Source organism: Ranitomeya imitator, chromosome 8, assembly GCF_032444005.1.
Source record: "Ranitomeya imitator isolate aRanImi1 chromosome 8, aRanImi1.pri, whole genome shotgun sequence".
Lineage (NCBI taxonomy): Eukaryota > Metazoa > Chordata > Amphibia > Anura > Dendrobatidae > Ranitomeya > Ranitomeya imitator.
In genome coordinates this window covers 663736-677913 of record NC_091289.1, presented here as the reverse complement: position 1 = coordinate 677913, position 14178 = coordinate 663736, and the positions used below count along the sequence as shown (strand labels likewise).

General features: G+C 50.3%; 1 protein-coding gene across 6 annotated transcripts in view; it reads right to left on the bottom strand.

Moving 5' to 3' along the window:
- ATP2B2 (ATPase plasma membrane Ca2+ transporting 2) overlaps window positions 1–14178 on the bottom strand; it is a 278639-nt gene that overhangs the window by 79462 nt on the left and 184999 nt on the right. For all 6 annotated transcript variants that reach the window (XM_069735950.1, XM_069735951.1, XM_069735953.1 and 3 more), the window contains 4 exons: window positions 11756–11862; window positions 11431–11622; window positions 4646–4859; window positions 3832–4043 (listed from right to left, as the gene is read on the bottom strand). In XM_069735950.1, the coding sequence (XP_069592051.1) occupies window positions 3832–4043; window positions 4646–4859; window positions 11431–11622; window positions 11756–11862 (725 nt within the window). The remainder of the gene's footprint in view (window positions 1–3831; window positions 4044–4645; window positions 4860–11430; window positions 11623–11755; window positions 11863–14178) is intronic.

Genomic DNA, 14178 nt, shown 5'->3' with positions numbered 1-14178 from the left:
GAGCTCTGTACTGTAAGAGCGGTCACACTATAGAGCTCTGTACTGTAAGAGCGGTCACACTATAAAGCTCTGTACTGTAAGAGCGGTCACACTATAGAGCTGTGTACTGTAAGGGCGGTCACACTATAGAGCTCTGTACTGTAAGAGCGGTCACACTGTAGAGCTCTGTACTGTAAGAGCGGTCACACTATAGAGCTCTGTACTGTAAGAGCGGTCACACTATAGAGCTCTGTACTGTAAGAGCGGTCACACTATAGAGCTCTGCACTGTAAGAGCGGTCACACTATAGAGCTCTGTACTGTAAGAGCGGTCACACTATAGAGCTCTGCACTGTAAGAGCGGTCACACTATAGAGCTCTGTACTGTAAGAGCGGTCACACTATAGAGCTCTGTACTGTAAGAGCGGTCACACTATAGAGCTCTGTACTGTAAGAGCGGTCACACTATAGAGCTCTGTACTGTAAGAGCGGTCACACTATAGAGCTCTGTACTGTAAGAGCGGTCACACTATAGAGCTCTGTACTGTAAGAGCGGTCACTATAGAGCTCTGCACTGTAAGAGCGGTCACACTATAGAGCTCTGTACTGTAAGAGCGGTCACACTACAGAGCTGTGTACTGTAAGAGCGGTCACACTATAGAGCTGTGTACTGTAAGGGCGGTCACACTATAGAGCTGTGTACTGTAAGAACGGTCACACTATAGAGTTCTGTACTGTAAGAGCGGTCACACTATAGAGCTCTGTACTGTAAGAGCGGTCACACTATAGAGCTCTGTACTGTAAGAGCGGTCACACTATAGAGCTCTGTACTGTAAGAGCGGTCACACTATAGAGCTGTGTACTGTAAGGGCGGTCACACTATAGAGCTCTGTACTGTAAGAGCGGTCACACTATAGAGATATGTACTGTAAGAGCGGTCACACTATAGAGCTCTGTACTGTAAGAGCGGTCACACTATAGAGCTCTGTACTGTAAGGGCGGTCACACTATAGAGCTCTACTGTAAGAGCGGTCACACTATAGAGCTCTGTACTGTAAGAGCGGTCACACTATAGAGTTCTGTACTGTAAGAGCGGTCACACTATAGAGCTGTGTACTGTAAGGGCGGTCACACTATAGAGCTCTGTACTGTAAGAGCGGTCACACTATAGAGCTCTGTACTTTAAGGGCGGTCACACTATAGAGCTCTGTACTGTAAGAGCGGTCACACTATAGAGCTCTGTACTGTAAGAGCGGTCACACTATAGAGCTCTGTACTGTAAGAGCGGTCACACTATAGAGCTCTGTACTGTAAGAGCGGTCACACTATAGAGCTCTGTACTGTAAGAGCGGTCACACTATAGAGCTCTGTACTGTAAGAGCGGTCACACTATAGAGCTCTGTACTGTAAGAGCGGTCACACTATAGAGCTCTGTACTGTAAGAGCGGTCACACTATAGAGCTCTGTACTGTAAGAGCGGTCACACTATAGAGCTCTGTACTGTAAGAGCGGTCACACTATAAAGCTCTGTACTGTAAGAGCGGTCACACTATAGAGCTGTGTACTGTAAGGGCGGTCACACTATAGAGCTCTGTACTGTAAGAGCGGTCACACTGTAGAGCTCTGTACTGTAAGAGCGGTCACACTATAGAGCTCTGTACTGTAAGAGCGGTCACACTATAGAGCTCTGTACTGTAAGAGCGGTCACACTATAGAGCTCTGCACTGTAAGAGCGGTCACACTATAGAGCTCTGCACTGTAAGAGCGGTCACACTATAGAGCTCTGTACTGTAAGAGCGGTCACACTATAGAGCTCTGTACTGTAAGAGCGGTCACACTATAGAGCTCTGTACTGTAAGAGCGGTCACACTATAGAGCTCTGTACTGTAAGAGCGGTCACACTATAGAGCTCTGTACTGTAAGAGCGGTCACACTATAGAGCTCTGTACTGTAAGAGCGGTCACACTATAGAGCTCTGTACTGTAAGAGCGGTCACTATAGAGCTCTGCACTGTAAGAGCGGTCACACTATAGAGCTCTGTACTGTAAGAGCGGTCACACTACAGAGCTGTGTACTGTAAGAGCGGTCACACTATAGAGCTGTGTACTGTAAGGGCGGTCACACTATAGAGCTGTGTACTGTAAGAACGGTCACACTATAGAGTTCTGTACTGTAAGAGCGGTCACACTATAGAGCTCTGTACTGTAAGAGCGGTCACACTATAGAGCTCTGTACTGTAAGAGCGGTCACACTATAGAGCTCTGTACTGTAAGAGCGGTCACACTATAGAGCTGTGTACTGTAAGGGCGGTCACACTATAGAGCTCTGTACTGTAAGAGCGGTCACACTATAGGGCTCTGTACTGTAAGAGCGGTCACACTATAGAGCTCTGTACTGTAAGAGCGGTCACACTATAGAGCTCTGTACTGTAAGAGCGGTCACACTATAGAGCTCTGTACTGTAAGAGCGGTCACACTATAGAGCTGTGTAGTGTAAGGGCGGTCACACTATAGAGTTCTGTACTGTAAGAGCGGTCACACTATAGAGCTCTGTACTGTAAGAGCGGTCACACTATAGAGCTGTGTACTGTAAGAGAGGTCACACTATAGAGCTCTGTACTGTAAGAGCGGTCACACTATTGAGCTCTGTACTGTAAGAGCGGTCACACTATAGAGCTCTGTACTGTAAGAGCGGTCACACTATAGAGCTCTGTACTGTAAGAGCGGTCACACTATAGAGCTCTGTACTGTAAGAGCGGTCACACTATAGAGCTCTGTACTGTAAGGGCGGTCACACTATAGAGCTCTACTGTAAGAGCGGTCACACTATAGAGCTCTGTACTGTAAGAGCGGTCACACTATAGAGTTCTGTACTGTAAGAGCGGTCACACTATAGAGCTGTGTACTGTAAGGGCGGTCACACTATAGAGCTCTGTACTGTAAGAGCGGTCACACTATAGAGCTCTGTACTGTAAGGGCGGTCACACTATAGAGCTCTGTACTGTAAGAGCGGTCACACTATAGAGCTGTGTACTGTAAGAGCGGTCACACTATAGAGCACTGTACTGTAAGAGCGGTCACACTATAGAGCACTGTACTGTAAGAGCGGTCACACTATAGAGCTCTGTACTGTAAGGGCGGTCACACTATAGAGCTCTGTACTGTAAGAGCGGTCACACTATAGAGCTCTGTACTGTAAGAGCGGTCACACTATAGAGCTCTGTACTGTAAGAGCGGTCACACTATAGAGCTCTGTACTGTAAGAGCGGTCACACTATAGAGCTGTGTACTGTAAGAGCGGTCACACTATAGAGCACTGTACTGTAAGAGCGGTCACACTATAGAGCACTGTACTGTAAGAGCGGTCACACTATAGAGTTCTGTACTGTAAGAGCGGTCACACTATAGAGCTGTGTACTGTAAGGGCGGTCACACTATAGAGCTCTGTACTGTAAGAGCGGTCACACTATAGAGCTGTGTACTGTAAGAGCGGTCACACTATAGAGCTCTGTACTGTAAGAGCGGTCACACTATAGAGCTCTGTACTGTAAGGGCGGTCACACTATAGAGCTCTGTACTGTAAGAGCGGTCACACTATAGAGCTCTGTACTGTAAGAGCGGTCACACTATAGAGCTCTGTACTGTAAGAGCGGTCACACTATAGAGCTCTGTACTGTAAGAGCGGTCACACTATAGAGCTCTGTACTGTAAGAGCGGTCACACTATAGAGCTCTGTACTGTAAGAGCTGTTCATTATTGGCCGAATGTGGACTGGTTTTCTTGGTGGTCACACTTTTGGACAGCTGCTACCCCTACCGCCAATGTGGTGTAATCTATTTTTAAGGTTTAATTACCTGGATTGCAAATGTGCCAAGTACAATCGCACAAAAAATGGGATTCCTAAATATCCCACCAAACACATTGCGTTCTCCGTGGATCTTGCGAGCATTGATCTCATTGAAGAGCTGCATCAAGACGAAGGTGTTGAAGATAATGGTGTAGTGCTCCGATGGAGGAGAATGGAGCGGGGCGTTGCGTCCACTGTCTATATTAAAGATGTCCTCTCCTGCAAGCACAGACAGTTCACGGTAAGGCCTCTTTCACACATCTGTTTGTTTAGAATCAGTCACAATCTGTCAAAGTCTTGAAAAGACGGATCCTGTGCCGATTGTAAAAAACTGATGCACTGGATCCGTTTTTTTGACGGATCCGTTGAAGTAGTTGCAGCCGGAATTTAAAGAAACAGAATTCTGGAGAGAGCGAGAGAGAGATTTTCCTGAAAGGAAAAATGGGTTCCACTCATGCTCTGTTGCAAAAAACGATATCCGTCACTGGATTCCGTCTTTTGACAGACAGCGACAGATCCTGCGCCCATAGGCTTCCATTATAGCCAATGACGGACGCCGCAGGATCCATCGCTGTGCGACTTTTCGACGTACACAAAAAACGTTAGTATGTCCGTTGTCTTAATCCGACGGACAACGACTTTATGACGGATCCGTCATATGACGGATGAAACGGAAGGCTAATACAAGTCTATGGGAAAAAAACGAATCCAGAAGCAACATCTGCTGGATCCATTTTTTTTTAAAACGACTGTGGCTGATTCTAAAAATTGTATGTGTGAAAGAGGCCTAAGACATTGCCGCGAGGAAAAGACAAACTTACCTGCAAAAAGCAGCGTGAAGATGAGAGTCAGCTGGTAGACGCCATGACCCAGAATGTTCTTCATCATAGTCCGAGAAATCAGGGGCTTGTTCCTTCCATACGGCTTCCGCAGAAGAAGAGACTCTGTAGGAGGCTCAGTGGCCAGAGCCAGAGACGCAAATGTGTCCATGATCAGATTCACCCACAACATCTGCACAGCTTTCAAGGGAGAGTCCTGGTTGAAGAATCAAGAGGATGGGATGCAGCTGTAGCCAAGGTCTGCCCAAAAAGTCCTGTCCAAGCCAAAGGCCGAGGGGACGAGCCCCGCTACTGATCCTCAGCTGCTACTGATCCTGACCCGATATTGACCCTCCACCGTTACTGATCCTCAGCCGCTACTGATCATCAGCCGCTACTGACCCTCAGCCGCTACTGATCCTCAGCCGGTACTGACCATCCACCGTTACTGATTCTCAGCCGATACTGATCCTCAGCGGATACTGATCCTGACCCGATATTGACCCTCCACCGTTACTGATCCTCAGCCGCTACTGATCATCAGCCGCTACTGACCCTCAGCCGCTACTGATCCTGACCCGAAATTGACCCTCCACCGCTACTGATCATCAGCCGATACTGATCCTGACCCAATATTGACCCTCCATCGTTACTGATCCTAAGCCGCTACTGACCCTCCATCGTTACTGATCCTAAGCCGCTACTGACCCTCCACCGTTACTGATCCTAAGCCGCTACTGACCCTCCACCGTTACTGATCCTCAGCCGCTACTGATCATCAGCCGCTACTGACCCTCAGCTGCTACTGATCCTGACCCGATATTGACCCTCCACCGTTACTGATCCTAAGCCGCTACTGACCCTCCACCGTTACTGATCCTCAGCCGCTACTGATCATCAGCCGCTACTGACCCTCCACCATTACTGATCCTCAGCCGCTACTGATCCTCAGCCGCTACTGATCATCAGCCGCTACTGACCCTCAGCCGCTACTGATCCTGACCCGATATTGACCCTCCACCGCTACTGATCATCAGCCGATACTGATCCTGACCCGATATTCACCCTCCACCGTTACTGATCCTCAGCCGCTACTGATCATCAGCCGCTACTGACCCTCAGCCGCTACTGATCCTCAGCCGGTACTGACCATCCACCGTTACTGATTCTCAGCCGATACTGATCCTCAGCGGATACTGATCCTGACCCGATATTGACCCTCCACCGTTACTGATTTTCAGCCGCTACTGATCATCAGCCGCTACTGACCCTCAGCCGCTACTGATCCTGACCCGAAATTGACCCTCCACCGCTACTGATCATCAGCCGATACTGATCCTGACCCAATATTGACCCTCCATCGTTACTGATCCTAAGCCGCTACTGACCCTCCATCGTTACTGATCCTAAGCCGCTACTGACCCTCCATCGTTACTGATCCTAAGCCGCTACTGACCCTCCACCGTTACTGATCCTAAGCCGCTACTGACCCTCCACCGTTACTGATCCTCAGCCGCTACTGATCATCAGCCGCTACTGACCCTCAGCTGCTACTGATCCTGACCCGATATTGACCCTCCACCGTTACTGATCCTAAGCCGCTACTGACCCTCAACCGTTACTGATCCTCAGCCGCTACTGATCATCAGCCGCTACTGACCCTCCACCGTTACTGATCCTCAGCCGCTACTGATCCTCAGCCGCTACTGATCATCAGCCGCTACTGACCCTCAGCCGCTACTGATCCTGACCCGATATTGACCCTCCACCGCTACTGATCATCAGCCGATACTGATCCTGACCCGATATTCACCCTCCACCGTTACTGATCCTCAGCCGCTACTGATCATCAGCCGCTACTGACCCTCCACCGTTACTGATCCTCAGCTGCTACTGATCCTGACCCGATATTCACCCTCCACCGTTACTGATCCTCAGCCGATACTGACCCTCCACCGTTACTGATCCTCAGCCGATACTGATCCTCAGCGGATACTGACCCTCCACCGTTACTGATCCTCAGCCGCTACTGATCCTCAACCGTTACTGATCCTCAGCCGCTACTGATCCTCAACCGATACTGACCCTCCACCGTTACTGATCCTCAGCCGATACTGACCCTCCACCGTTACTGATCCTCAGCCGCTACTGACCCTCCACCGTTACTGATCCTCCACCGTTACTGATCCTCAGCCGCTACTGATCCTCAACCGTTACTGATCCTCAGCCGCTACTGATCCTCAACCGATACTGACCCTCCACCGTTACTGATCCTCAGCCGATACTGACCCTCCACCGTTACTGATCCTCAGCCGCTACTGACCCTCCACCGTTACTGATCCTCAGCCGCTACTGATCCTCAACCGATACTGACCCTCCACCGTTACTGATCCTCAGCCGATACTGACCCTCCACCATTACTGATCCTCAGCCGATACTGATCATCAGCCGCTACTGACCCTCCACCGTTACTGATCCTCAGCGGATACTGACCCTCCACCGTTACTGATCCTCAGCCGCTACTGACCCTCCACCGTTACTGACCCTCAGCCGCTACTGATCCTGACCCGATATTGACCCTCCACCGCTACTGATCATCAGCCGATACTGATCCTGACCCAATATTGACCCTCCATCGTTACTGATCCTAAGCCGCTACTGACCCTCCATCGTTACTGATCCTAAGCCACTACTGACCCTCCACCGTTACTGATCCTAAGCCGCTACTGACCCTCCACCGTTACTGATCCTAAGCCGCTACTGACCCTCCACCGTTACTGATCCTCAGCCGCTACTGATCATCAGCCGCTACTGACCCTCAGCTGCTACTGATCCTGACCCGATATTGACCCTCCACCGTTACTGATCCTAAGCCGCTACTGACCCTCCACCGTTACTGATCCTCAGCCGCTACTGATCATCAGCCGCTACTGACCCTCCACCGTTACTGATCCTCAGCCGCTACTGATCATCAGCCGCTACTGACCCTCCACCGTTACTGATCCTCAGCCAATACTGACCCTCCACCGTTACTGATCCTCAGCCGATACTGACCCTCCACCGTTACTGATCCTCAGCCGCTACAGATCCTGACCCGATATTGACCCTCCACCGTTACTGACCCTCCACCGTTACTGATCCTGACCCGATATTGACCCTCCACCGTTACTGATCCTAAGCCGCTACTGACCCTCCACCGTTACTGATCCTCAGCCGCTACTGATCATCAGCCGCTACTGACCCTCAGCTGCTACTGATCCTGACCCGATATTGACCCTCCACCGTTACTGATCCTAAGCCGCTACTGACCCTCCACCGTTACTGATCCCCAGCCGCTACTGATCATCAGCCGCTACTGACCCTCCACCGTTACTGATCCTCAGCCGCTACTGATCATCAGCCGCTACTGACCCTCCACCGTTACTGATCCTCAGCCAATACTGACCCTCCACCGTTACTGATCCTCAGCCGATACTGACCCTCCACCGTTACTGATCCTCAGCCGCTACAGATCCTGACCCGATATTGACCCTCCACCGTTACTGACCCTCCACCGTTACTGATCCTGACCCGATATTGACCCTCCACCGTTACTGATCCTCAGCCGATACTGATCATCAGCCAATACTGACCCTCCACCGTTACTGATCCTCAGCCGCTACTGACCCTCCACCGTTACTGATCCTCAGCCGATACTGACCCTCCACCGTTACTGATCCTCAGCCGCTACTGATCCTGACCCGCTATTGACCCTCCATCGTTACTGATCCTCAGCCAATACTGACCCTCCACCGTTACTGATCCTCAGCCAATACTGACCCTCCACCGTTACTAATCCTCAGCCGCTACTGACCCTCCATAGTTACTAATTCTTAGCCGCTACTGATCCTCAGCCGATACTTACCCTCCACCGTTACTGACCCTCAGCCGCTACTGACCCTCCACCATTACTGATCCTCAGCCGCTACTGATCCTCAATCGATACTGACCCTCCACCGTTACTGATCCTCAGCCGCTACTGATCCTCAACCGATACTGACCCTCCACCATTACTGATCCTCAGCCGATACTGATCCTCAACCGATACTGACCCTCCACCGTTACTGATCCTCAGCCAATACTGACCCTCCACCGTTACTGATCCTCAGCCGCTACTGATCCTCAGCCGATACTGACCCTCCACCGTTACTGATCCTCAGCCGCTACTGATCCTGACCCGCTATTGACCCTCCATCGTTACTGATCCTCAGCCAATACTGACCCTCCACCGTTACTGATCCTCCATGGTTACTAATCCTCAGCCGCTACTGACCCTCCATAGTTACTAATTCTTAGCCGCTACTGATCCTCAGCCGATACTTACCCTCCACCGTTACTGATCCTCAGCCGCTACTGATCCTCAACCAATACTGACCCTCCACCATTACTGATCCTCAGCCGATACTGACCCTCCACCGTTACTGATCCTCAGCCGCTACTGACCCTCCACCGTTACTGATCCTCAGCCGATACTGACCCTCCACCGTTACTGATCCTCAGCCGCTACTGATCCTCAACCGATACTGACCCTCCACCGTTACTGATCCTCAGCCGATACTGACCCTCCACCGTTACTGATCCTCAGCCGCTACTGACCCTCCACCGTTACTGATCCTCAGCCGATACTGACCCTCCACCGTTACTGATCCTCAGCCGCTACTGACCCTCCACCATTACTGATCCTCAGCCAATACTGATCCTCAACCGATACTGACCCTCCACCGTTACTGATCCTCAGCCGCTACTTATCCTCAACCGATACTGACCCTCCACCATTACTGATCCTCAGCCGTTACTGATCCTCAGCCGCTACTGACCTTCCATAGTTACTGATCCTCAGCCGCTACTGACCCTCCATCGTTACTGATCCTCAGCCGCTAAAGATCCTCAGCCTCTACTGATCCTCACCCGATACTGACCCTCCATAGTTACTGATCCTCAGCCGCTACTGACCCTCCATCATTACTGATCCTCAGCCGTTACTGATCCTCAGCCGCTACTGACCTTCCATAGTTACTGATCCTCAGCCGCTACTGACCCTCCATCGTTACTGATCCTCAGCCGCTAAAGATCCTCAGCCTCTACTGATCCTCACCCGATACTGACCCTCCATAGTTACTGATCCTCAGCCGCTACTGACCCTCCATCATTACTGATCCTCAGCCGCTACTGATCCTCCATAGTTACTGATCCTCAGCAGATACTGACCCTCCACTTTTACTGATCCTCAGCCGCTAAAGATCCTCAGCCACTACTGACCCTCAGCTGATACTGACCCTCCATCGTTACTGACCCTCCACCATTACTGATCCTCCACCGCTACTGATCCTCCACCGGTACTGATCCTCTGCTGTTACTGTTTCTCAGTCGATACAGACCCTCCGCCGCTACTGATCCTCAGTCAATACTGACCCTCCACCGTTACTGATCCTCAGCCGATACTGATCCTCAGCTGATATTGACCCTCCACCGTAACTGATCCTCTGTCAATACTGACCCTCCACCATTACTGATCCTCCACCACTGATCCTCAGCCGATACTGACCCTCCATCATTACTGATCCTCAGCCACTACAAATCCTCCGCCATTACTGATCCTCAGCCACTACTGATCCTCAGTCGATACTGACCCTCCGCCATTACTGATCCTCAGCCCCTACCAATCCTTAGCCGCTACCGATCCTCAGCCGATACTGACCCTCCACCGTTACTGATCCTCAGCCGTTACTGATCCTTAGTCACTACTGACCCTCCGCCATTACTGATCCTCAGTCGCTACTGATCCTCAGCTGCTACTGATCCTCAGCCGCTACTGATCCTCAGCAGCTACTGACCCTCAGCCGCTACTGATTCTCTGCTGCTACTAACCCTCCATCATGACTGATCCTCAGTTGCTTCTGATCCTCAACCAGTACTGACCCTCCATCCTTACTGATCTTCAGCCGCTACTGATTCTCAGTCGATACTGACCCTCCACCGCTACTGATGCTCAGCCGCTACTGACCCACAGCCGCTACTGACACACAGCCGCTATTGAACCTCAGCAGCTACTGATCCTCAGCTAATACTGACCCTCCATCGTTACTGATCCTCAGCCGTTACTGATCCTTAGTCACTACTGACCCTCCGCCATTACTGATCCTCAGCTGCTACTGATCCTCAGCTGCTACTGATCCTCAGCCGATACTGACCCTCCACCGTTACTGACCCTCCGCCATTACTGATCCTCAGTCGCTACTGATCCTCAGCTGCTACTGATTCTCTGCTGCTACTAACCCTCCATCCTTACTGATCTTCAGCCGTTACTGATCCTTAGTCACTACTGACCCTCCGCCATTACTGATCCTCAGCTGCTACTGATCCTCAGCTGCTACTGACCCTCAGCCGATACTGACCCTCCACCGTTACTGACCCTCCGCCATTACTGATCCTCCACCGCTACTGATCCTCAGCCGATACTGACCCTCAGCCGCTACTGACACACAGCCGCTATTGAACCTCAGCAGCTACTGATCCTCAGCTAATACTGACCTTCCATTGTTACTGATCCTCAGTCGCTACTGACCCTCAGCTGTTACTGATCCTCAGCTCCTAATGATCGTCCACCGTTACTGATCCTCAACCGCTACTGACCCTCCACCGTTACTGATCCTCAGCCCCTACTGATCGTCCACCGTTACTGATCCTCAACTGCTACTGACCCTCAGCCGCTACTGACCCTCAGCCGCTACTCCCATCTGTGTCCTTACCTGTGTAATGCATGCCCCTGTAAATGCCACAATCACGGCCACCACATTTACTGTTAGCTGGAACTGCAAGAACTTGGAGATGCTGTCGTACACGTTGCGGCCCCACATTACTGCCTTGACAATGCTGCTGAAGTTGTCGTCTGTGAGGATGATGTCAGAAGCCTCCTTGGCTACGTCTGTGCCTGCAATACCCTACAAAAATCATTAAAAAAAATGAGCAGCAGGTGTAGAAGTGTGAAACCTGAAGTAATGGCAGAGGTTCCTTCTCACACACAATCCTCTAGTCAGATTCTCTATTAGCTCTAGATTTGGACATTCAACCTACCATGGCAAAACCAACATCAGCTTTCTTCAATGCAGGGCCATCATTTGTGCCATCCCCCGTCACTGCAACCACCTGCCTCTGCTCCACCTGTGTGCTGTCAATAATGCCTACAAAGCAAGCATACATATCCATGTGATAGTGTCCATCAGCTACCGGGATCGGGGGCCCGCCAGCTACCGGGATCAGTGATCGTCATCTACCTTGATCAGTGTCCATCATAAACCAGGATCACTGTCCATCACATATCGGGATCAGAGTCCTTCATATACCGGGATCATTGTTTGTAATATATACCCGGATCAGTGTCTGTCACATACAGGGATCAGTGTCCACCATATAATGGGATCAGCATCCGTCATATACCAGAATCAGCAGCCATCATATATTGGGATCAGTGTATGTCATCTACCAGGATGAGAGTCCGTCATCTACCAGTATCATTGTACATCATATTCCTTGATCAGTGTTCATCAGCTACCGAGGTCAGTGTCTATCATCTACTGGGATTAGTGCCCATTATATACCCGGATCAGTGCCCGTAACATACCAGGATCAGTGTCCTTCAGATAATGGGATTAGAGTCCACCATCTACTGGGATCATTGTCCGTTTGCCACCGGGATCAGTGTCTGTCAGCTACCGGGATAAGTTTCCATCAGCAACTGGAATCAGTGTATATCATCTACCGGGATCAGTGTACATCATCTACCGAGATCAGTGTTCATCATATACCCGGATCAGAGTCTGTCATATACCAGGATCAGAGTCCGTGAGCCACCGGTATCAGTGTACATTATCTTCCCGGATCAGAGAGCAGCTTATACATGGATCAGTGCCCATCAGCTACCGGAATCAGCGTATGTCATCTACTGGGAAACGTGTACGTCATCTACTGGGATCAGTGTATGTCATCTACCGGGATCAGTGAACGTCATATACCCAGATAAGTGTCCGTCATATACCGGGATCACTGTCTGTCAAAAACAGACCCTAGTTAAGGCCACCAGTACATCCTGGTGGTGATGGACTATGCAACTCGATACCTGGAGACTGTACAATTGAGACACTCCTCTGCTACAAATATAGCCCGTGATCTAGTCCATATTTTGTCCCAGACGGGCCAGCCAAAGTAGAACTCCTTTTATGTCCAAAGTGATGAGAGAGTTGTATAAGGGTCCCCAGATTACACAACTCACGATGTCAGTGTACCACCCGCAGACAGATGGCCTGGTGGGGAAGTTCAACAAGACCATGCTTAAGAAGGTCGGGAGAAGGATGGATGAGATTAGGATTGCCTACTCCCGCACCTGTTATTCCCTATTAGGAAAGTTCCACATGCCTCTATGGAGTTTTCACCCTATGAGCTGTTATATGGACAGCACCATCGAGGACTTCTGGACATTACAAAGAAGACCTGGGAAGCAGAGCTTACATCCCACTGGAGCATCATCAAGCATTTGTCCCAGACGTAGGACAGGATCGCGAAGGAGATGTCAATTGTGAAGGATAGCCTCCTTCAAGCACAAGAGGCCTAGGCAAGGGTCTACAATCGGTTGACAAGACTGAACAGTTCAGTCTTGGAGACCAGGTGTTGGTGTTGATCCCCATGGTGGAAAGTACATTTCTTGCAAAGTGGCAATGGCCATACTAGTTGGTCAAAAAGCTGAGTGATGTCAACCACAAGGTTCACCACCCAGGGAAAAGAAAGCCTTACCAGGTGTACCATATCAAAATGCTAAAACTGTGGCGAGACAGGGAACGCAAAGTGCCTGGTGGCCATGCTTGAAGCCAAGGTCGAAGATGTCAAAGTGGCAGAGACACCGTTACTGAGACCGGTTTTCAAAGTTGCCAGGATGTACATATGTAGATTTTGACTGAACCACATGTGCAGGTGAATCAAACGCCATATAAAATTTCTAAAGGACACCGCGAGCTGATTTATTAGGAGATAAGAAGAATGTTGAGCCTGGGCATCATTGAGGAGTCAAAGATTGGCTAGTCCAGCCCCATTATCCTTGTGCCGAAGCAGGATGGAGTGTTGCTTCTATAACGACTAAAGAAAGCTGAATGAGGTGTCTAAATTTGATGCATATACGATGCCCTGGGTTGATGAACTCATTGAGAGTCTATGATCAGCCAGTTATATCACCACCCTGGACCTATCGAAAGGGTACTGGCAAGTTCTCCTGTCCCAAAAATGCTAAGGAGAAGACAGCCTATACCAGGATGCTGTTTGGGCTGCAAGGAGCCACAGCAACCTTCCAGGGGGCTATGGACCGGATCCTAGCTCCTGACAAAAAGTACACTGCAGCTTACCTGGATGACATTGTGATCTTCAGCCTGTATTGGGGAAGTTACCTGCAGAAGGTCTAGGTGGTACTTGTTACAACTCTGCTGGCATCACTGCATGGCCTCCCATCCCTC